This window comes from Sebastes umbrosus, chromosome 11, assembly GCF_015220745.1.
Source record: "Sebastes umbrosus isolate fSebUmb1 chromosome 11, fSebUmb1.pri, whole genome shotgun sequence".
NCBI lineage: Eukaryota > Metazoa > Chordata > Actinopteri > Perciformes > Sebastidae > Sebastes > Sebastes umbrosus.
In genome coordinates, this window is record NC_051279.1 from 29,795,022 (window position 1) to 29,818,027 (window position 23,006).

Consider the following 23,006-nt stretch of genomic DNA (forward strand, 5'->3'; position numbering starts at 1 on the left):
ACGGAATACTCAAAAGTCAGATATATTCATCTAGATGAGGCGGTGATGTATAAATTAGCTTTCACAATAAATTGGAAGAATAAATTACATTCAAGTAAGTATGTGGCGTGTATGACTATTTCAGCCTTCTTTCAGCAGCGTCCCCGAAATAAATATGAAAACATAATTCAAAGCAGTAAGCACCCACAGCATACAGCCAGCTGTTCTTTCTGCGTTTGTCAGTTCAAACTGTTGTTTTTGGTCTGGATTATGACTTAAACTTCTTCATATTTATGTAATATTATCATACGATCTGCGCACCGGGCTCTGATTGGTCAGTAGGCGGTGCTTTTATACGAGTTGATCTCTTATCTGGAACATAACCTGCTCCGAAGCAGTTCAGCATAAGTTACCATGGCGATCTACACCGGTAAGAAGTGAACCACCATTGTAGGACGGAAAAAACCCAGGGTTAAACTTTAAGTTACCTCGCTAACCCCGAATCCTGCTTCGTAGAACAGGCCTCTGAAAAATGTTCAACACAGATGAGAAATGAATAGAGCCTTTTTAAGCTCGTCTTGTAGTTTTGGGACTAAGAAGGGGCGAGGTTCAGCTTGTCGGGACGACATGCTTTTGTGGCGCTCCACCCAGTGGTGCTAAATGCATCTGGCCCTCCGTGCTGGCAACATCTGGAGGCCTATTTCCATCTTCAATATGCAGCCATAAGGGAGCTCCCATATGTCAATACACACACACACACAATGCATGTAAAACAAGTGGAGATGGGGACTGCAGCCCTGATCAGGAAAACAAATGTGTGTATTTCTGGATTTGGTGTGAGACTGAGAAGGTGTGAAGAGATGTGTTCACACAAGTGTGAACAACTGAGAGAAAGTAATTGAGAGAAAGAAAGAGTGTGTAAATGTGTGTGTGTCTACTTGCGGTGTTTGTGAGAGGATCCACGAAAACCAACAGACTTAATGTAACTTGAGTATAAGAGCTGCGAATGGCACTTCAGCTGAGAGGGAGCAGAGGAATGAGGAAACTAACTGGGCGGAATGGGGATGCCGATGGACACACTCTGCATCTGGGACCGTCACCCAAGGTAAACAATGTTCAGGGAGCCATCTGGTTGAGACTGGGGACGGGGACGGGGGGGCAGAATGAGGCAGTGGGTGGAGGGAAGGGTTGCAACGAGCACAAGCATATGGAAAAGCAGATTTTTCCTCTCCCTGCAGCAGTCAGCGAAGGCAAATGTCAGCATGCGCTGCGTCCACGCTTGACTGTGCTGCACTCGGCACCACCACCTGGCCCTCCTTGCTCAGCCACCGAGTATGGGCAGCAGTGACACTGTGGAGCCTTTCCCCAGGGTGGAGGAAAAGCATCACGGTGCTCAGGATTGTCCACATGCACGCATATATACAGACGTAGGCAAAGTTGTTGGTAACGTTCCGTTAAAGAGAGAAAAACCCACAATGGTCACTGAAATAACTTGAAACTGACAAAAGTAATAATAAATAAAAATTTACTGAAAATTAACTAATGAAAATCAGCTGTTGCTTTTGAATTGTGGTTCAACAGAATCATTTTAAAAAACAAACTAATGAAACTGGCCTAGACAAAAATGATGGTAGCCCTAGAAAAGATGTAAAATAATTTGACCATAGGGACATATTAAACTAAGGTGTGTCCTGTAATTAGCATCACAGGTGTCTTCAAACTTGTAATCAGTCAGTCTGCCTATTTAAAGGGTGAAAAGTAGTCACTGTGCTGTTTGGTGTCATGGTGTGTACCACACTGAACATGGACCACAGAAAGCTAAGGAGAGAGTTGTCTCAGGACATTAGAAAGAACATTATAGACCTTCATGTTAAAGGTAAAGGCTATAAGACCATCTCCAAGCAGCTTGACGTTCCTGTGACTACAGCTGCACATATTATTCAGAAGTTTAAGGTCCATGGGACTGTAGCCAACCTCCCTGGACGTGGCCGCAAGAGGAAAATTGATGACATATTGAAGAGACGGATAATACGAATGGTAACCAAAGAGCCCAGAACAACTTCCAAAGAGATTAGAGGTGAACTCCAAGGTCAAGGTACATCAGTGTCAGATCGCACCATCCGTCACTGTTTGAGCCAAAGTGGACTTAATGGAAGACAACCGAGGAGGACACCAAATCATAAAAAAGCGAGACTGGAATTTTCCAAAATGCATATTGACAAGCCACAAAGCTTCTGGGAGAATGTCCTTTGGACAGATGAGACAAAACTGGAGCTTTTTGGCAAGTCACATCAGCTCTATGTTCACAGACGAAGAGATGAAGCATCCAAAGAAAAGAACACTGTACCTAATGTGAAACATGGAGGAGGCTCGGTTATGTTATGGGGCTGCTTTGTTGCATCTGGCACAGGGTATCTTGAATCTGTGCAGGGTGCAATGAAATCTCAAGACTATCAAGGCATTCTGGAGCGAAATGTGCTGCCCAGTGTCAGAAAGCTTGGTCTCAGTTGCAGGTCATGGGTCCTCAAACAGGATAATGACCCAAAACACAGCTAAAAACACCCAAGAATGGCTAAGAACAAAACATTGGACTATTCTGAAGTGGCCTTCTATGAGCCCGGATCTAAATCCTATTGAACATCTGTGGAAGGAGCTGAAACATGCTGTCTGGAGAAGGCACCCTTCAAACCTGAGACAGCTGGAGCAGTTTGCTCACGAGGAGTGGGCCAACATACCTGTCGACAGGTGCAGAAGTCTCATTGAGAGTTATAGAAATCACTTGATTGCAGTGATTGCCTCAAAAGGTTGTGCAACAAAATATTAAGTTAATGTTACCATCATTTTTGTCTAGGCCAGTTTCATTAGTTTGTTTTTTTAAATGATTCTGCTGAACCATAATTCAAAAACAATATCTGATTTTCCTTAGTTAATTTTCAGTGAATTTTTATTTATTATTACTTTTGTCAGTTTCAAGTTATTTCAGTGACCATTGTGGGTTTTTCTCTCTTTAACGGAACGTTACCAACAACTTTGCCTACGTCTGTATATACACCAACACCTCCTGCACTCCCTGCTCTTTTTTCAAACAAGAGATACACAAAGAAACATGGGCCTTGTTTACTTTTTCAGAGTACTTGCAAAAGAAAAAAAACAAAACACGCAAGCTTACCTGAAATCTTTCAAAAGACATAATGTTCTGTCATGCATGTTTGCATTGTTTTGACATTTGTTTTCGAGCTGAAGCAAGGGCAACACCAGGCCTCATGTAAGAAAAGTCAAGCCCATGAAACAATGTCATAAACACAACATATTCAAGTTTGTTTTACACAAATATTTACTTCTTACAAGTGCCAGGATCTAACTCAATGCCCTTTTTTAGTCACTTTGTTCATATAATAAAGCCAAAAACAAGAGCATATAAAAATGTATTTTCCATAAAAAGGCTTTTAGTGGCTTTTCCTGATCTCGTTCACAGTTGGACTGAGAGGCCGTCAAATCGTATGGCCAGTGGGCTTCATGCCTCCATGTTCACTCACAGTGCAGCAGTGTGGAGGTTCAAGGCCAGCTCCCTTCATGCAGAGCAGGCAGTCAAGAGGAAGGCCAGGCAACACCAAATGTCTTATTAATTCACTAATTTGTTGTGACTGCAGGGCACAAAAAGCCTGTTTCTTTGCCATCTGAGGCCAAAAGGACCCAGTGCCATGTTACTTACAGACACACACACACACACAGCTTTTGCTACCCACTATCTGGCCTACTTTCATGTGCGGTGGTGGGAATAAAGACAGGATCACCCTTGATTACCTCCATGAAAGCACCACCAGGGGACAAGCATCTTGCTGGCTGCTGACTCGGCTGAGCTAAACTGACAGTAAACGAAGGACTACGGTTTTCCAAAATCAACAACCAGAGGCAGGAAACCAGATGGATAAAGGTGCAGTAATCATACAACACCACATATCATCTACTTCAGCCAAGGTCTCTCAGAGGAGGACAAGTCGACGGAGATATCAATCTCGGGAAATTGAGCCCAGGAGCAAACTGGACACATGACTGTTTATTAAATTACTTTCTGTTAGGAGCAAGTTCTAACATGTAGATGTAGCATCTCTCTATCAAACAGGCATTGCAGACAAACAGAAAGTAAATATCCGTTATATAAGCATATGATAACCTTCCCACCATGACAGCACTCTATTCAGCACAATGAGCTGTAAAAAATAAGGCTGCAACCAACAATTATTTTCATTGTCGATTAATCTGTCGATTATTTTCTGGATTAATCGATAAATTGTTTGGTCTATAAAATGTAATTTTTCACACAATTAAAACTTACAAACTGTAGAATGCCTTTATAAATCTAGATTTTAGCCAAATGACCCAGCTCTACCACACACAAATTCTGCATTATTATACAACCCACAAATGTATTTGAAAGATGGGCCAGACCCTTAAATAAATATAGATATTAAATAAAGATATATATAGCCTTTGTTTCAAAATGTTTTCCCCAACCAACACAATGTCAGGAATCCATGAAATGAAATGTATTATGTTTCTATAAACTCTACACACAGTATGGTAATATAATGACGCAGTAATATAGAAATTAATAACAATTGCTACCATAAAACAAGACAGAATTGACAGATTCCAATGAGAAACGAGCTCTGATGCCTATTCAGAACCAACATTTTAATTTGCTCCACAAAGACTCCACAGCTGTGTTACAAGCTGGAGTCTAGCTCCCTGAGGTCAATTCGCTTTTTACTGGGACTCTGGTACTTGAGCTGAAAGCCTTGATGGTGAGAGAGCACAGTTAATCGACTTTCTTTCTACCCTGAGCTGTTGTACAAAATTATTATAGATTCTGAAAAAAAAAATCCTTGCTGAGGCTCTTTTGTGCTTGGGGTCTATAGGAAAAAAACACACAACAGCAGCTTCTTCTGAAAACATGGCCTTCATACTGAAATGCAATTTCACAAGCTCCTCAACAGACAACAACCGCCTATTTTGCTGCAACAATGGCTGCCTGCTTCTATACCCATTTGGCCGACCGGTGTGGAACAATTGGGTGGCAGGAAAGGTGACAGGTAATTTAAAGAGGCGAAGGGGAAAGCTGTAGGCAGCGACTGTCCAGCTCAGCAGATCGTTTCCCACCAAAGTTGACACCATGTCCACTAAAGGGCAGCTTTGCAAATACACGGACATATAAAAATGCACACAAACTGCTCATCCACAGTCGAAAAACCACATATTGTGATGAAGAAACAGCAAAACTGAAAGAACAACGTGGAATCTATCTATTTTTATCTAAATATTCTATTTAATAGGGCTGTCCCGAATACCATTTTTTGGGCTTTGAAGCTTCAATGAGAAATATTTGAAAGATGCTGCTACCGCACTACTGATCACAAACGCACCTCTGCACACAACAAACAGCAATCATCTGAGAATAACTAGGGATGCACCGATACCGGATCAGATGTCGTGTCGATACTGACTCAAATAGCTGGATCAGATATCGGTGACAATGGGGCTGATCTATTAAATTCAATTCTGTGTTTATATACTGTATACATTATATACTGGAATATTAATTCCTATTAAAGTTTTGACCAATTTGTTGCATTAAAACGGTTAACACCTGAATTGTAATTCCTGTTCATTTTGAAGATTTTTTTGCCAAGTTGTTGGTGTACGATTTATTATTTTAATAATAAATAGAAATTCAGTAAATTTATGTTATATTTATGTATTTATATGTTACGTTTTGTTAGGAAAACAATGTTTAAGTCAAGCCTGATGTTGCCTAACACACATAAAAGAATGATCCCAGTCACTTCCACACAGTGAGGCATACAGCTTATTAATTAAACACAGGTATCGGATCAGTACTCGGTATCGGGCGATACCCAAAGCCCAGGTATCGCTATCGGTATTGAGACTGAAAAAGTCGTATCAGTGCATCCCTAAGAATAACAAATAATATTTAATATTCAACATGAATAATGTGGGATTATTCCATATTTCATGGGCTATTTTGGCATCTATACATTATTATTACAAACTTGCATATAAAAAAAACGAAGCATTCAAATACTGATGTGGAGGTCGATTACCATGACAACGGTCTAAGCATCGAAGCATTCAGGTCAGCCCTAAAATGTATACATTTGTCAACCAACTGTACAGTATGTGTAATTTCTAAATACTTCTGTTCATTTCTTGTACTCTTCTTGTACTACTGAGGTCCTGTTTGTCCCTAAAAACTCAAAAGACTGTGTTTCTGGGTGTAGCCGAGTCGCACAAACTATATAAAAACACATTTTACTCGAAGAATCTGCAAATTCCTCAGGTATGTAATGTGCTTGCCAAATAAAAGTTATTCAGATCCTGTTCCAGGGAGAGCTTGTGCTCTCTGTTACAAAGAATACCTGAGAATTCAACTGATTCTAATGAAAGAATACTGAAAATTAAAACTATTTGTAGTGGCCAACATACAATACAAATATATTAGTATATTTGCTTCCATATTTTCAACATTCTGCGTATGTGTGTATCCATTTGTCCACTGAGAGTTATTGCGCTCCAGCTGTTCGGATCCAGTCGCTCTGACTTGTTGAGGACCCTGGCTCCCACTAGTGCAGCACACAGGCCCAGAGGTGGTGAGACATACAGCGGCTCGACGGAGGAAGCAAGGGACAGAAACAGATAGCGATGGAAAGACAAAGAAAGACAGAGCAGTGGCTTGAACCCCACGCAGCTGCTCTTGTTCTTCAGGGAACCCAGCCGGGAAGCATCGCTCAAGCGCCTAATTCCGCTAATGTGTGCAGTCATGCGACGTGCAGGGTGGGGGCGAGGGTAGGGGTGTGGGGGTGTGGGGGGGTTGCTGCTACAGCATCAATCTCGCGACTATGAGGCTGTGGCTGAGAGACTGATTGGGGACCAGCCTGACTGGGCCTCTGGCCACTGGGCTAAAGTGAGGCGGTCAGTGAGACCGAAAGTGGTGATGCCCACCACCCTGATCAGCTACAGCCTGTTAAGAGGCCTCTCAGCATGCCAGCACAAAGTAGGAGAGGTGCGGGGAGGCAGGAACAGAAGGTGTATGAGTGTGTATGTATGGAAAGGGGGTGGGGGTGGGGGGGTAATATCTATATGGTTGACTAACTGGGCAAGGAGGGCTCAGATGGCCTGAGTAAGGTGAGAGGACATAAGACTGAAAGTAGCAACCTGCTGCAACTAGGGCTGTCAAAGTTAACGGGATAATAACGCAAATTTGCTTTAACGCCACTAATTTCTTAACACATTAACGCAACTTGTGATTTCTAGGTTGTAGCAGGCTCAACTGGCATCATATGAAACTAGAAAACATAAGGAATCCATTGGTACCAATCATATCATACTAGCTCATGAAGGAGGTTAAATAACGCTCCAAACTTAATTTTGGCAAGGAAAAACTGTCATAGCCATTTTCAACGGGGTCCTTTGACCTCTGACCTCCAGATATGTGAATGAAAATGGGTTCTATGGGTACCCACCCTGTGAGGGTTTCTGGACAATATTTGTCATTGTTTTGTTAATTGATTTCCAGTAATACATTTACACATACATTTGCATAAAGCAAGCATATTTGCCCACCCCTATGTTGATAAGAATATAAAATATTTGACAAATCTCCCTTTAAGGTACATTTTGAACAGATACAAAATGTACGATTAATTTGCGATTAATCTTCATTAAATATTTTAATCGATTCACAACCCTAGCTGCAACACAACTCAAATTCTTCACATGATTTTACTGGGAAAATCATCAAAATCAAGCAATATGTAACATATACTGTATGTCATGTGTTTCTTTTTACTCTTTAGTGACAGTTACACTGCTCTTCAATGACAAAGATATCTTCTAATTTTAGAACCATTAGAAGGCGTGAAAAAAGGCTTGGCAAGCCCTAAGCAGCTTAGTAAATCAAAGGAGAAGTAACTTGTATTCAGAAGAAATAATGCCCGTAACACAGAGTGGTCTCACCCGTCACACTGCAGTATTGCCTAATAATGTATATGTACAGTAGGCTGTCTCTACACTGATGATAAAACAGGTTAAATCCAGGGATTCAGGTGACCACTGCCACCAGGGGGAGTAGGTGTACTGCAGTCAATCCCTGCTAAGGAGGTGGATCACTGATAAGAACACATTTCAACCAATTTACCTGTATTACAGGTCACTTTGTTCAACAGTCATGGATCTAGTAACAAGACAGCTAGTAATAGTCTGGTATACAGTCATGGTCGGTGTTTCCCCTAGGTTGACTGCTTTGGCCTAGCGGATGGGCCGGGGCCGGGGGTGGGGAGGACACAATTAAACCATGTTAAATTCCATTCTCAAAGTGTCTTTAAATATGTATCAGTCACTTTTCAAAGTCCACATGAACCACTCTTCACATCGACATAAATTAGATCAAGAATAAACTGACTTAAAAAGAAAATATGTCACTTTGAAAGCTGGTTCGCCTGTCACTCCCGTTATTTCCTTCTCCACAAAACAGTGGTAACAACAGGAGAAAATGCCAGGAGTTTTCATTAAAACAACATTATGACTGTTGTGTGTTAATTGCCTGCCAAATTAATCAGAGCACACAAGGCCAAATTGCCTCCTTTGTTACCATATGACTGGTTGCTGACAAGCAATCAAGCATTTAAAAGGCTATTTTTCAAAACAGAGTCTGGCGCAGTGCTCCTTCCACGTAAAATGCACCGGGGCTCATCACTGCCAGCAAACTTCACGGAGAATACTGAGGGCAAAACACTAGGGGTGTTACATCGATCTGGATCAATATATCAACTCAATTATCAACGATCCAATATCATCGATGCAAAGTGAAAACATTGATACATATCATCATCTTTAAGATACGCCTTTATTATGAAATTCCCATGGCACATCTGTCACCATTTCCATCCAAGCGCACCTCCTGCCCGCAGCGCCCAGAAATAAAATTGTCAAATCATATTTTTATTGCTTTTTTTGAGTTTATATAACTGTAACTGATTGTAAATAAGCATATTGATCACAGGCTCCTGAACTGAATCAAAATCGTATCATGGCAGACTTTGATATCAGCAAATATCCTATTGTTGTCCAAAGAAAAAATATAATATTGTTTTGTGATGAAATTTGTGATTTACACCCCTAAAAAATAGCATCACTAATCTGCTTTAACCAAATATTCCCTGGTCAAGCCCAGCTAAACACAAAACACTGAATCCGTCAGCACGTTAGCATGTTAGCGCATATTTGTTTTAACGCCATTCATTTCTTTAACACATTAACGCAACTTGTGATTTTTAGGTTATAGCGGGCTACGTTTTAAATCTAGTGAAGATACTGGTATCATATGAAACTAGAAAACCAAAGGAATCCATTGGTACCAACCATGTCATACTAGCTTGTCGGAAAGAAGGTTAAATAATGCTACAAATTCACACAAAATTTTGGTGAGGAAAAACTGTCATGGCCATTTTCAAAGGGGTCCCTTGACCTCTGACCGCAAGATATGTGAATGAAAAAGGGTTCTATGGGTACCCACAAGTCTCCCCTTTACAGACATGCCCACTTTATGATAATCACATGCAGTTTGGGGCAAGTCATAGTCAAGTCAGCACACTGACACACTGACAGCTGTTGATGCATGGTGGGTTGCAGTTTGCCATGTTATGGCAATGTGTTATGTTATTTGAGCATATTTCTTATGCTAAATGCAGTACCTATGAGGGTTTCTGGACAATATTTGTCATTGTTGTGTGTTGTTAATTGATTTCCAATATTTGACTATTAAATACTTGACAAATCTCCCTTTAAGGTACATTTTGAACAGATAAAAAATGTGCAATTAATTTGCGATTAATCACAATTAACTATGGACAACCATGCCATTAATTTCAATTAAATATTTTAATCGATTGACAGCCCTAGTATTAATATCATTAGAGGTTGTCTGTGTTCAAGGCCAATCATTTTTTACTTTAACTGACCTGGCTGCTAAATTAAAGGTTTGTATAAAACTCCTCATGAATTGACTTCAGCCTTGCTGAACCTGCAGTGAAGAAACACGTGTGTAATAAAAGCTTTTTTTCCATCAGGAGGGAGCGAGACCTCCAGGATGTTGCCAAACACCTTACCTGATGTTGCCTTGACAGAGTGCTTTTGTAAAAAGTCCAGGGTCTGAGCCAAAGCCTTCTTGTTGCAGTGAGTGGAGAGCTCCTCGTTACATTCAAAACACCTGTAACAATGAGACAGTGTCAACGACAGACACAGAAAAGCGTTAAGTTACTGTGGAATTTTAAAAAACCCTCAAGAAACTATTGTTAAACTGAACTATTATTTGAGAACAGAATTACTTGGCTGAAGTGTAAAACCATTTATACACACAAGCAAATATAATAATGGAGTGAAATGAAGTATAATAATACATTGGTTTGGAACTGAAACTGCCCTGTAAATTGTGGTAGCCAAGATCAGGAAGACTTTTGGACAACACAAACCTTCAGTGTATGAAATGAGTCACACAAAACACCCACACCTATTGTGTTCTATGTAAGCCCACACACTGGCGGCATCTTGACACGTGTCGTCCCAAGTTGAACCACAGTGGCCCTGTGTGCAGTCTTGGCTTTTCATTACAGTTTACAATAAAGCAGTTTGAGGTTTCTCACCAGGCCTTCCACGTGCTCAAGCTGATGGTGATGCAGTGAGACTCTGGATGGAAAGCTTGGTGGTGCTTGACAGCGTGCTGGATCCCTGACTGGTTGCAACCCTGGAAGATAGTTGATTTAAATTTGTTTTGTTGAAAATCTTTGTAAACATGCACAACATACATTCACAGTGCACATATACCCATGTTTAAAAGACCAAAGCCAAATTTGCATGTGGGAGAGCTAGAGCTATAATATTTTTTAAGACTTTTGGCAATCTATAATACAATTCGTACTGTATGTACCTATTTATGCATTTGCCTTGTGACTTGATTTACAAAGGTATTTGTCTAATTAAAACAATAACTATGTGTGTCAGTTATCTAACTATGAAGCCAGGAATCTCTGTCTGTCAGTCTGACTTTCTATATGTCCTTCACGTATCTCAAGAACCGTTCATCTGATTTACTTCACACTTGGCGGGTGTATTGCTGGGGACCCTGTGGAGTGCTTTGTCGAATTTGGTGCAAACATGGCTGTAAAACACGCTCCCTATGTAGATATGAAGGGCTCATTTTAAGCTAAAACTTCTAAAATCTAACCAAAACACAACGATTCTTAGTTTCAGGTGATTACACACTAATGAGAACATGGTTATGAATATTATATTCCATTTCTGCTAATAGATCCCCTTAAAAATCCTACACACTGGCCCTTTAAGTCGTCAACATTTAAGAGTAACCATGTGCTGTTGGAAAAAAATGTCAAGATTTATCTGTCATCATTTCACTGTAGAACACGTAGGTTTAATTCTTCTAATTAAAGAAACTTGCCTCTTTGTAATTTCTGACGCAATAATTCACTAGTCAACAATTTATTGTAATGTGGGTGCCAGTTAAATTTGTTCTAAATGATTTGGTGGCTCGCTGACATGGCACTTTACTACAATGTTTTCTTCTGAAGTAGAAGTACACAGTAAGTAGTATAGGCTTACAGTTGTGTGCTTTGGGGGCATTGAGTAACTTTGGGGTACAATGAGTTAGAATAGTAATCTATTTATCTAAACATCATAATAAATCTATAGCTGTTTGGTTCCCCAGGCAGTAGTGCACTAGTAAAAGTAAATAAATGACATAATGTATTGTGTTTACATTGTGTAAACAACTAAAACAATTCTTACCTGGAAGCCACACTTTAAGCACACCAGGATGTCATGGGATGCTGCCGGCTCTCCATCGATCATGGTCCTCTCCTTTAGGCACTCAGAGCACACGAACCACACGTTGGAGAGCACTGATTTCTTCACTGAGCTCAGGTCCACTGCTTTACTCACATGCTGGCAAGTCAACCCTGATTAAAAACACATTATGCTGTAATGACAATTTTACCTTCCAGTCACTTTTAGGGACCAGTTTATTACTCTGAGTCATTATGATTTGAAAGGAAGACAAGGTGCACTACAAATGTATAATATTATCTACAAAATAGACAAAAAATTACAAGTTTAGCTAGTGAAACCAATGCTGTGTTTCCAATACTGGAAACAGTCAAGGGCTGAGGATGAATGTACTTGGTAAATCACTTGATTAACATTTCTACAAGTACTATGATGTGTCATAAAACCGTACCCTGCTTTCTGAGCATTACTAAAGAGTTAATGCCATTCACTGTGCTCGGCCGCCAAATCAAAACTCACAGCACCAACTTCAACAGTATGGTGCCCTGTACTGCTTCAGTGACTTACCACTGACTTCATCTGATGATTCCTCATCTCGAGGTTTCCTCGGTTTATTAGTCCGCTTAGTCATATCGGCGGCTTTCAAAGAGAAGGGGTCCTTTAGCCGCATCTGGAGCTCTGAATGGGAAGATGGAGGACAAACATACTGTAGGTGTTGCTATACACAATTAAACTACCTCTTCATAGCTCTGTGTTTCAACAAAGATACTTGAATGTAGAAAATCTTGCACTAGTCTATAACTGCCATGATCATTTTACTTATTGTAGCACAGAGTACTTTGAAAACCAGCGACAGTGCAGTCATGAGTATCTGTACAGTAACACATTATAGTAGAGATGTTCAGATACCATTTTTTCCTTCCCGATACCTGAACTTGCAGTATCGGCCGATACTAAGTACTGATTCGATACCGGTGTGTTTAAAAATGATGTAGTTATTATTAATAATATTTAAAAGCTGTTTACTACTGACCATGTATGGATGTGATATGATTACTATCTTTGTTGTATGGCCCGGCTTAGGTTAAACCCTTTGTAAAACAGGAACAAATACATACAGAGAATGAAGAATAGCTAAGCGAAGAGGAAGAACTGATTTCAAGTTAAACAAGTTAATTTTTTTTCTGGGTTAATAAATTATCGGATCGGTGCATAGACTGGCGTACTGGCCGATACCTAATACCGAATTTGGGCAGTATTTCCGATACTGGTATCGGTATCTCTACATTATAGTGGATCTAAAATGAATTAATTACTGTGAGCAATCTTTAAGTGTTATTTTGAGGGTGTTAACATTCGCATCAGTTGATCTCTGAGCACTTTTAATACATAGTGTCACTTTTAAGAAACCAAAATTAGCTGACAAATGAACCTAAATTTGATTAAAGATCTTTTTAAACTTGCAAATCCTACGCAACCAATGTCTGGTCTACATCCTACATATATCAGCCTGGTATCTTCCCTGGTGATATCAGGCCTGTACTGGTGCTTGCCATGTTCATTTCTTGCTTGTTTTGGGGGGATTTAAAACTTCAGTCTAAATCTTTATCAGTTGAAACACAGCTCAGGTGAATGACTTTGCCAGTCAATAATATCCCACTGTTCGTATCTTATAATCCCATGGTAGCTTGGAGGTTTAAGATGATTATCCTGCTGGCATGTGCACAAATTGGGGGGTCATGTTTGAAACCGTTTCTACACTGTTCACCCTACTGTATATACATGGATCCACCCTCAAGCATCTTTAAAGCTGAAAGGCATGGCAAGGCAAGGCAGCTTTATTTGTAGAGCACATTTCAGCAACAGGGCAATTCAAAGTGCTTTACATAAACATTCAAGAGCATTGTGACAAAGTGCGAAAGAACATTAAGACATAATTAAAACACTTATAAAAAAATTAAAGATTAGAAAATAAAAACAAGCTAAAATAAAAGCTAGGATAGAAGCTAAAATAGAATATAACACACAAGAGTAAAAGCTCTAGTGCAGTATAAGATCATTATCTGGTTTAATAAAAGGCAGCAGCAAACAGGAAAGTTTTAAGCTTTGATTTAAAAGAACTCAGAGTTGTAGCGGTCCTGCAGGTTTCTGGGAGCTTGTTCCAAATATTTGGTGCATAAAAACTGAACGCTGCTTCTGCATGTTTAGTTCTGACTGTGGGGACACTAAGCAGACCTGATCCAGGGGACACTAAGCAGACCTGATCCAGACGACCTGAGAGGTCTAGATGGTTCATAACATAGCAGAATATCAGAAATGTATTTTGTCCCTAAAGCGTTTAGTGCTTTGTAAATCAGCAGGAGTATTTTGAAATCAATTCTCTGAGAGACAGGGAGCCAGTGTAGAGACCTCAGGACTGGACTGATATGATCCACTTTCTTGGTCTTAGTGAGGATTCTAGCAGCAGCAGGTTCTGAATCAGCTGCAGCTGTCTGATCCATTCTTTAGGAAGACCAGTAAAGACGCCGTCAAGTCGGCTGAAGATAAATGCATGGACTAGTTTTTCCAAATCCTGCTGAGACATCAGTCCTCTAATTCTTGCTATATTCTTCAGGTGATAGAAGGCTGTCTTTGTAATTATCTTAATATGGCTGTTAAAGCTCAGGTCAGAGTCCATGACTACACCAAGACCGAGCTTTTTAACATTACAGACTGTAGGTGAGCACTAAACCTTTACTCTTTCCTTTTTGGCTCCCAAAACTACGACCTCAGTTTTGTCTTTGTTCAGCTGAAGAAAATTCTGGCACATCCAATTATTGACTTTTCAATGCACTCACTCAGTGCTTGTATTGGACTGTAGTCTCCTGGTGATAGAGTGAAAGGCACATTACCATTTCTCAACCACTGTAGTACTGAGCCAAAACAACAGAAATGAGTAACTGTCCAAATACTAACAGACTGCATAGTAAGTCACTGATACTAAACATAGCCAGCCAAATAAAATAACAGGTGATAGCTACTATATTAAGGATAAGTTACCCAGTAATGTGCACTAACACGGTTAAGAAGCCTCAGTCAGCACAGACAGGTCAACTTGATGAGAGTATAGCAGGCCTTTATGTCGTTTATCAAAGACATTTAAACAACCAATTAACTACTTGTCCACAGTTCTGTTTGGGGGGTAAAACGCTGTCTGGACTCACCTCTTTATTCCAGCTCCTACAGTATGTTGACTGTGTCAGCTCACCTGAAGCCAACAGGGAGATGTCAGCTCTTCCTGGCTAGCTAGCAAACAAGCTAGCTACATTAGCTTGTCACAATAAATACAACATTAACAGGTGTGTTTCTATCCAACTACACGCGGAGCTATTAAGGCATGTCAAAGCAAAGTACAGCGTGCCGACAACAGCAGCACAATTATCTTGATAATTGTTCGTTTTTGTCTTTGACTTGCTAATCTTCTCCAAGCTGTCGGTAGCATCAGCTAGCTAACCGAGCTAACCTAGCTAACCTAGTCAACATGTGACGCACTACGGAGGCTCGGTTTGGCCGTATGCTGCGTTCACGTACATTGGGAAATCTCGCGAAAAGAGGCGAATCGTCACAGGCATAGAGATATACCGGTATCATATGATACTATTCTATCTCTGTGATGACATGTTCTGAGGAAGAAGAGCTTTTTTATAACACACATGGAATATGGGATGGGCATGGGACATGGATGTATTATGAGAATAGACCAGGGGTCAGCAACCTGCGTCTCTGGAGCCACATGCGGCTCTTAAGCTCCTCTCCATTGGCTCCCTGTGGATTTATAAAAATGAATAACTGTTTTTTGTTTACATTTACATTTTTATTTATCATTGTTGTAGGTCTAATGTACGACGGTACGACGGAATATAAGGGCCACATTGAGGGAAAAAAATAAATCAGAGATTTCGAGAATAAAGTAATAAATTTAAGAAAAAAAAGTTGACTATATAAAGTCGTAATATTATGACTTTATTCTGTAAATCTCAGATGTTTTTTTTCCCTAAATGTGGCCCTAATACTCCGTAGTACATTTGCTCTTTGGCCCTCACTGCATTAGACTTATATACTATATACTTAGACTATAAACTGTGTTACCTTCATCACAATACTCAAATGTTTTGCAGCTCCAGACAGATTTATTTATTTATTTTTTGCCTGAAATGGCTCTTTTCATAGTAAAGGTTGGACAGACGTGTGATTATCACTATCCCCTTTCCCATGACATTGAATGCATCATATATTATATATCTGATAAGTCTTTAGTGTGTTAGTTTTAGCTACGTATGGCACATAGCGCTTATTTGTGCTGACAAAGGTTTGACCTTTGAAATATTAGGTTAATGACTGGCGTTTGATAACAAGTGAAAGGTGTTTTGTCCTTTAGGGGATCCGTCTTCTTCTGCGCATGCGCAGGTCAATGTATACAGGGTGAACAGTGGTGGTTTATTCTAGCAGCTGTTACGCGCAGTAGGCTCTTTATTATTGCGTAATTAGGGGTTTATGTGGACTGAGTGTAAATATAGAGTGTAAAATAGGGTGTAACTAGTCACAGATGGCTCTCAGAAGGTGCTGCGGGTTTGCAGGGCTTGTTCCGCGGCTGTTATGGAGCAGCACCGTCCAGCTCCGCGGAGGACGAGGCTCCGCGTTCAGCCTGGTTGTCAACAATCAGCACGGCTGCAGAAGTGAGCTTCACATCTAGCTGTTGTGTTGAAGGCAATGTCAGCTGGTTGTGCTCACTATCATGTGTTGAAGTTGTTGATGTGTCTGGGTTGCTTTGTGTTGTGCTCTCCAGCTACAGAGTTGCTGCTCCGCAGGTTGAGCTCAGCGCCGCCGAGCAGCTCGGATGTGAGTTATGATCAGCTGAAGCAGCTCCTGGCTGGACAGAAAGCTGTAGTTATAGATGTCAGAGAGCCCTGGGAGCTCCGGGAGTACGGATCCATCCCCGGCTCCATTAACGTTCCCCGTGAGTGTTGTTGTTCCTCCTAAACAAAATACACAGAAACTGTGTGTGAAAGGCAGTGATGTAACGTTGCACCCACTTGTTAGACCAAATGTAGAAGGTCTGTGGGTCATTAACACATTAAGGAATGTCCTGAATCATATTAAGTCTGTCACACAAACTGCTTGGTTTTACTCTGTCTCAGTTTATAATTGCAGGCCTTTTTATTGTGGCGAGCTTATTTAATTGAAAGATTGCTTGAATATTACGTTCTAGGGCTGGGCAATAGATCTATATAATATCGATATCGTGGTATGAGACTAGATATCGTCTTAGATTTTGGATATTGAAATATGGTGTTATTTTTTATTTTATTTAACCAAGTTAGTCCCATTGAGATTAAGAACCTCTTTTCCAAGGGAGACCTGGCCAAGACGGTCAGCAGCATTTATTACAGGGCTAAAACAGGATGGAGTTTGTGGTTGTGACAAAAAACGATAAAGCTGAGAGTTCTCTGTTAGACAGAGGTGAGGTGTTGCAGTGTTATTGCATCAGGCAGGAAAGATTTCCTGTTATCGGCCCTTGTGTCCTTGTTATGGTATAAATATTGTCTTTTCCTGGTTTTGAAGGCTGCGTTACAGTAAAGGGATATCATTTTCTGAACCCACCGCACTGTTCTAGCTCTTCTATTATTTGCCTTTACCCACTTAGTCATTATATCCACATTACTGATCATTATTTATAAAAACAAATCTCATTGTGAAAATATTTTGTAAAAGCACTAACCCTACAATATCGTCACAATATCTTCATACATTCCCAGTAAAATGAAAAAGATTCCAACATGGATGACACCTGCAGACAACTTGGTAAATTGTATGAGGAAGGACGAGCCTCCCAACTGTCTTCAAGGTTAACATTCCTTAGATGATCCTGATAAGTGTATCTCGGAGCAATCCTTTGACGCTACTTGCAACAGTTCCCATAAACACCAGACCTGCCAAAGCGTTGTTTTACCTTAAAGCACATATCTAACGTACTATACTGGCCATACTTGAGCTGTCTGTGCTTCTTTCTTTCTTTTGCAGTGGGACAGGTGGACACTGCCCTCCAGCTGGGTCCGGAAGAGTTCAATGAGAAGTACGGTGATGAGATGCCCCAGCAGACAGACAGCATAGTGTTCACCTGTCTGGCAGGAGTCAGGAGCAAGACAGCGTTCAACACAGCCGCCTCGCTGGGATACAAAGAGTGAGACATGTTTCCCTGGCATATATCTGTCAAAGTCATTCCTTCTCAACTCATCGTTAAGTCCACAAATTATTGAACTATCATAGTCATGTATACTACTGCAACTATACTATGAACTATACTACAAGTGAATAAGTATACTGTTATATACTTGTAGCCCACTTTTTAGTTCATGAAAATACACTTTAAAGTTTAAAGTACTCTCAGTAAACTACTAGTTTAATAGTTTTTACACTGCAAGTACACTTGTATATACTTGTAGCCCACTTTTTAGTTTATGAAAGTACACTTTAAAGTACTCTCAGTAAACTACTAGTTTAATAGTTTTTACACTGCAAGTATACTTGTATATACTTGTAACCCACTTTTTAGTTTATGAAAGTATACTTTGTATACTTTAACTTGCAGTACTTAGCCAATGATTTAGGTATTAAATAAAGAGACTTGGTCCTTTTGCTATTTGACTTGATGTTTTGTGATGATACGCAGAATCCAAAACGTAGACAATTTTTGATGAATTGAAGTTAAATTCATATCAAAACATTCTTTACAAACTCTCACACACTTTAAAAGTAAGCACAACTACAAGCCAAGTAATCTTTTCTGTGGGTCTCTAAAGCAAGAATACTTAACCATAGTTTTCTTAAATATATCTCGATCAAAAGATTAAGTACAAGTATGAGCCAAGTATACTTAGACTTTTCTGTATACTTGTTAGTATAAGCCAAGTATACTTAGACTTTTCTGTATACTTGTCGGTATAAGCCAAGTCTTTTCTGTATACTTGTCAGTATAAGCCAAGTATACTTAGACTTTTCTGTATACTTGTTAGTATTAGCCAAGTATACTTAGACTTTTCTGTATACTTGTCAGTATAAGCCAAGTATACTTAGAGTTTTATGTATACTTGTCAGTATAAGCCAAGTATACTTAGACTTTTTATACTTGTTAGTATAAGCTAGGTGTACTTAAGTATATCTCTGATAAGTACATCAAAAGTAAACTGAAAGTATACCCTCTTATTTTTAGTTTAAAATAAGTATACTAATAGCACACTTGAATAAACTTCTATTTGGTAAGGGTAGCGTGGAAGCAAGTGTTTTTACAGTCCGGGCAGAGGCTACAGTATCAGTACATTTTTTATAGCTGAATGTTCTATCTGACTGTTATATTTCATCATGAGTTAGTATTAAGTTTCTCCAACTTGAGGTTATTGACCTGTTGTTGCATAATGCCTACCCATCATGCAGTGCTCTTTGGATCAAGGGGCTAACAATGTAATGATTAAATGCAGCGTATTACTGTGTTAATACCAGTGAAGTCAAACACAGATGCAGTTTCATTGTTGACGCACCTCTGTTTATACAACATTTCATTCACTTCCTTCCTTTTTCTCTCCATTTCAGCATTCATAATTACCTGGGCGGATGGCAAGACTGGTCGAAAAATGAACAGGAGAACTGATCCAGGGATAAAAAAAAAAAAAAAAAAAAAGGGTGTCTTGTGAAGGGTTTTTAAAAAAGTTCATTCACTCCTCTGTTTGTTTAAAGAGCCGGCGATTGAAGTTGTTTTCCTCATCTGTGAATCCCAAAGACTGAAACCAGAGAAAACATCAACACGTCACACGTCAGATGCTGAAAAACTTTAAAAACTGCAATGTTACTTGAAGTTACTCGTAAATTGATTTAATCATACAACTATTTATTAACCCTTTACAACTTCTAAAGAGACAAATATATAACCAGTGACTAATCTAAACCTTACCACAACTATTAATAGACAATGAACAGAGCGTTTGTTTCCATACTATCTATGCAAATGACTACTCAACTGTGTACGACTGTGAGTTCAAATGAAGTTCCACACGTCAAACTGATGTGTTGTAAATATTAAATATCTTGTTGCTCATAGATGCATCTGCAGTTGTTGCCAAAATCATTCAATAAATAAAGTTATAGTTTAACAGTGAAATTTAGTTTGTATTTTTTTTGTCCATCAGGTCATTAAAAGCAACATAAGAAGACATTTATTTGAATAATTTGTGATATAAATAGGCACAGGGTGGCTCGCTGAGGTGACAGCCACTGGGACTAAGATGATCTACGGTATTGAAGGGCCGTGTCTAATATCCACCGTGTCTCAGTATGAATTTGCCACCCACCCTCCAGGGAACATTAACAGGTTCCTTCGTCATCCACGATAATGGATGTGTTTGTTTTCACCAGAGAAGAATGCCTCTACTACAGCATGTCGACCGTGGACCTTGTTCCCTGTTAACTTCCCCTTTTACAGCTTGAGCTGAAAGTCCAAACAGAACTCACAAATGACAGTCTCCTGATTAGTTTAATCGAGATTTCTACGTTAAACCAAGTGCCTCACCAAACTAAGACGCAGCTTGTTGAAACTGAATCATTGTCACTGAATAGGGAACTGACCTCTTAGTGACTTTCCAGATGCATGAGTCAATAATCTGGCTCAGAAGTGGTAACGCTGTTTCTGTTTGTATTCTCCAAGCAGGCAAATGATTGTTCATATTTATATTTAACTTTTCTTTAACATGTTTATTGATTTTGACGGTACGTTGAGGTATAGACATACAGCAAATCAAATAGTAATCTAATGGGAGAGAAGTGCAATCGATGCACCACTTTGAATTGTATTGAACTACTGCGAATAATTTCAGTAGGTTCTCCACACGTCATCTGTAATTTCAGTACCCAATTCTTTCTGCTAGTCTTCCCTAAAGGAATTTGACTATTTCAATTTTGTAAAAATGTTGTAAAAATGAGACACAGCACCTTAAGTATATGGTTTGATAGTTAAGAGACTCTCCGAAGCAGCATGGTGACGTTTCTGCTCGTGCAGTCGGACATGAGCCCTCAAAAAGTGTTGCTTTTTGTAGAAAACGGTAGAAATTAGGAAGATGAAATGTCTGCTGCAGTTCCTGGAAAGAGACGAGGTGATCATTAATATATCTCCCAGGAAGACAATGCCTCTTTCCCTCCAAGTTGTGAAGAGCATATACGGGGTGTCGAGGTATATTTTAGGGGCTTTCAATATTGATAACACCTGAGACTAAACTTTTAAAGAGTTTAGAATTATGGGGTTATTCCAGTATGTGTCTTTTTTAGCCTTTGTTGGACCATTAAGGAGTGCTGGGAGACATGAATGCTTGCAGGAAAGGTGCTCGATCTGTAACCATGCAGGTAACTTCCAGGTGACATATGTAATATGTAACTGTTAAAGCAGGTCTGTGAGTATTGCGGAAAACACAAAATGAAATAAATGACTCTGAAACGAAGCATGTCCATTCCTTCTTTTCTTTGGGCGGCTGTGGCTCAGAGGGTGGTTCGATCCCCGGCTGCTCCAGGTCACATGTCGATGTGTCTTTGAGCAAGACACTTAACCCCAAATTGCTCCCGAAGGCATAGCCATCGGTGTGTGAATGAGTATTTAGATTAGATCCTGATGGGCAAAGTTGGCACCTTAGTAGCCTCTGCCATCAGTGTATCAATGTGTTTGTGAATGGGTGAATGCTGACATGTAGTGTAAAGCGCTTTGAGTGTTCGGAAGACTAGAAAAGCGCTATATAAAAAGCCCAAAAAAAAAGTCCATTTACCATTTACCATTTCTTTATCTTGTGTTCCCCTTAGATATTTAGCTGAGTGAAAAATTAAACGTGGGAGGTGGGGTTGTGTTAGCATTTGAAGTGAGGCTTCATAAATACTGTAATAGAAAATACCACAATAATGAGTGATGTTATTCGGTTGCAACATGAAAAGAGCTGGTCAGTGGAGACGGATTGGTCACATGACTAATTCCACCTCTTCCCAAAAGTTCCACGCTGCTGCAAGATCTGAGGTCAATGGAAAGGAATAGATGCTTGCTTAATCCATCAAGACGGGTTTCCACAAGAACAATAAATTAAAAAGCATTTTATAAGTTGGATTTTTACATATTAAATGTGCTGACAGCCAATATCATCTGGCTTTTAGACAGGTTATAATGGTTATTCCAGCCCGTTCTCATTCCCAGGGTGTCAAATATTGAGGCTTTGTCACGTCCGTCGGTGTTAGATACTGACGCACAAGGCACCCTTTAGTGTTGGTATGAGACGCACCGAGCTTTCCATTAACTACAATGTAATATTAAACGCTCAGGGAAAGTGTGTTGGGAGTGTGGTGACGTAGTTTAAAGAGCGAAGAGACACATTGGGCATACAGTCGGGGAGGTGGATGGGTCCAACAAACACAAGGCTTTCATCCAAAAGACTGTCGTTTGTGTCCCCTGCGTCACGTTACAATCAGCTGTTCGTTCGTTTCCCGTGTTCACAAAGTTCAGTGTCATTTTCACTGTACAAACGTAGTAGTTTTAAGCCCAACCATGTTGTTGTTTCCTAATCCTAAGTATAGTGGTTTTATTGCCAGAACCTAAGCCTATTTTTTTTTTGTTTACTTCACAACATTAAGCACATGTTTACTGCGACCGAAAAGAGTGACGCAGAGGGGTCTGACAAAGCGTACGTATATGACGAGTTGGGATGAGAACGCGTTCTGTGGTTTTCTATGAGGGTTAACGATGCTGGTAGTTCATGTTTACAGTACATTTTAGGACAGAGCAGCGTTTACTGACCCCTGACCAAGTGACCCTGAAGGTGTCAATAAAGAGTTGCCCTGAACAGACATGAACACTGTTTTCTCCCCTCATATCACTGTGCCATGTCAACCATAAACTCCAGACTGACCCCCCGTCAGCCCCTCCTTTTCTTCTGCCTCCTTATTTTCCCTCAGCAGCAGTTAATTTAATTTTCTTTTTTTTCAGATTGTTTTAATATGTTGAAACCAGATCAGACAAATAAGTACTAATTTATGTCAGATCTAGCCGGGGCTCTTTGTTCCCTCTGCAGCCCTCATCAGGTCACCCTCCAGCTTCG

At 39.9% G+C, this 23,006-nt stretch overlaps 2 protein-coding genes across 2 annotated transcripts in view; one reads left to right on the forward strand and one right to left on the reverse strand.

Annotated features, from left to right (window-relative positions):
• Window positions 1–15,445, reverse strand: part of usp45 (ubiquitin specific peptidase 45) — a 45,069-nt gene extending 29,624 nt beyond the window's left edge. Inside the window, exons 1-5 of the mRNA XM_037784530.1 lie at window positions 15,057–15,445; window positions 12,421–12,531; window positions 11,857–12,026; window positions 10,698–10,798; window positions 10,164–10,264 (exon numbers count right to left, since the gene is read on the reverse strand). Coding sequence (XP_037640458.1) covers window positions 10,164–10,264; window positions 10,698–10,798; window positions 11,857–12,026; window positions 12,421–12,523 — 475 coding nt within the window. The 5' untranslated portion in view covers window positions 12,524–12,531; window positions 15,057–15,445. The remainder of the gene's footprint in view (window positions 1–10,163; window positions 10,265–10,697; window positions 10,799–11,856; window positions 12,027–12,420; window positions 12,532–15,056) is intronic.
• An 836-nt stretch (window positions 15,446–16,281) lies between these two features.
• Window positions 16,282–20,044, forward strand: tstd3 (thiosulfate sulfurtransferase like domain containing 3). The gene is made up of 4 exons (XM_037785582.1): window positions 16,282–16,568; window positions 16,679–16,849; window positions 17,914–18,073; window positions 19,480–20,044. The coding sequence occupies exons 1-4, from the start codon at window positions 16,439–16,441 to the stop codon at window positions 19,535–19,537; spliced, it is 519 nt and encodes a 172-aa protein (XP_037641510.1). The 5' UTR covers window positions 16,282–16,438; the 3' UTR covers window positions 19,538–20,044.
• Window positions 20,045–23,006: the final 2,962 nt, after the last annotated feature.

Coding starts and splice junctions, on each gene's coding strand:
- tstd3 (XM_037785582.1), top strand. CDS start 16,439: ATGGCTCTCAGAAGGTGCTGCGGGTTTGCAGGGCTTGTTCCGCGGCTG. Junction 16,569..16,678: donor CAATCAGCACGGCTGCAGAA/GTGAGCTTCACA, acceptor TGTGCTCTCCAG/CTACAGAGTTGCTGCTCCGC. Junction 18,074..19,479: donor GCCTCGCTGGGATACAAAGA/GTGAGACATGTT, acceptor TCTCCATTTCAG/CATTCATAATTACCTGGGCG.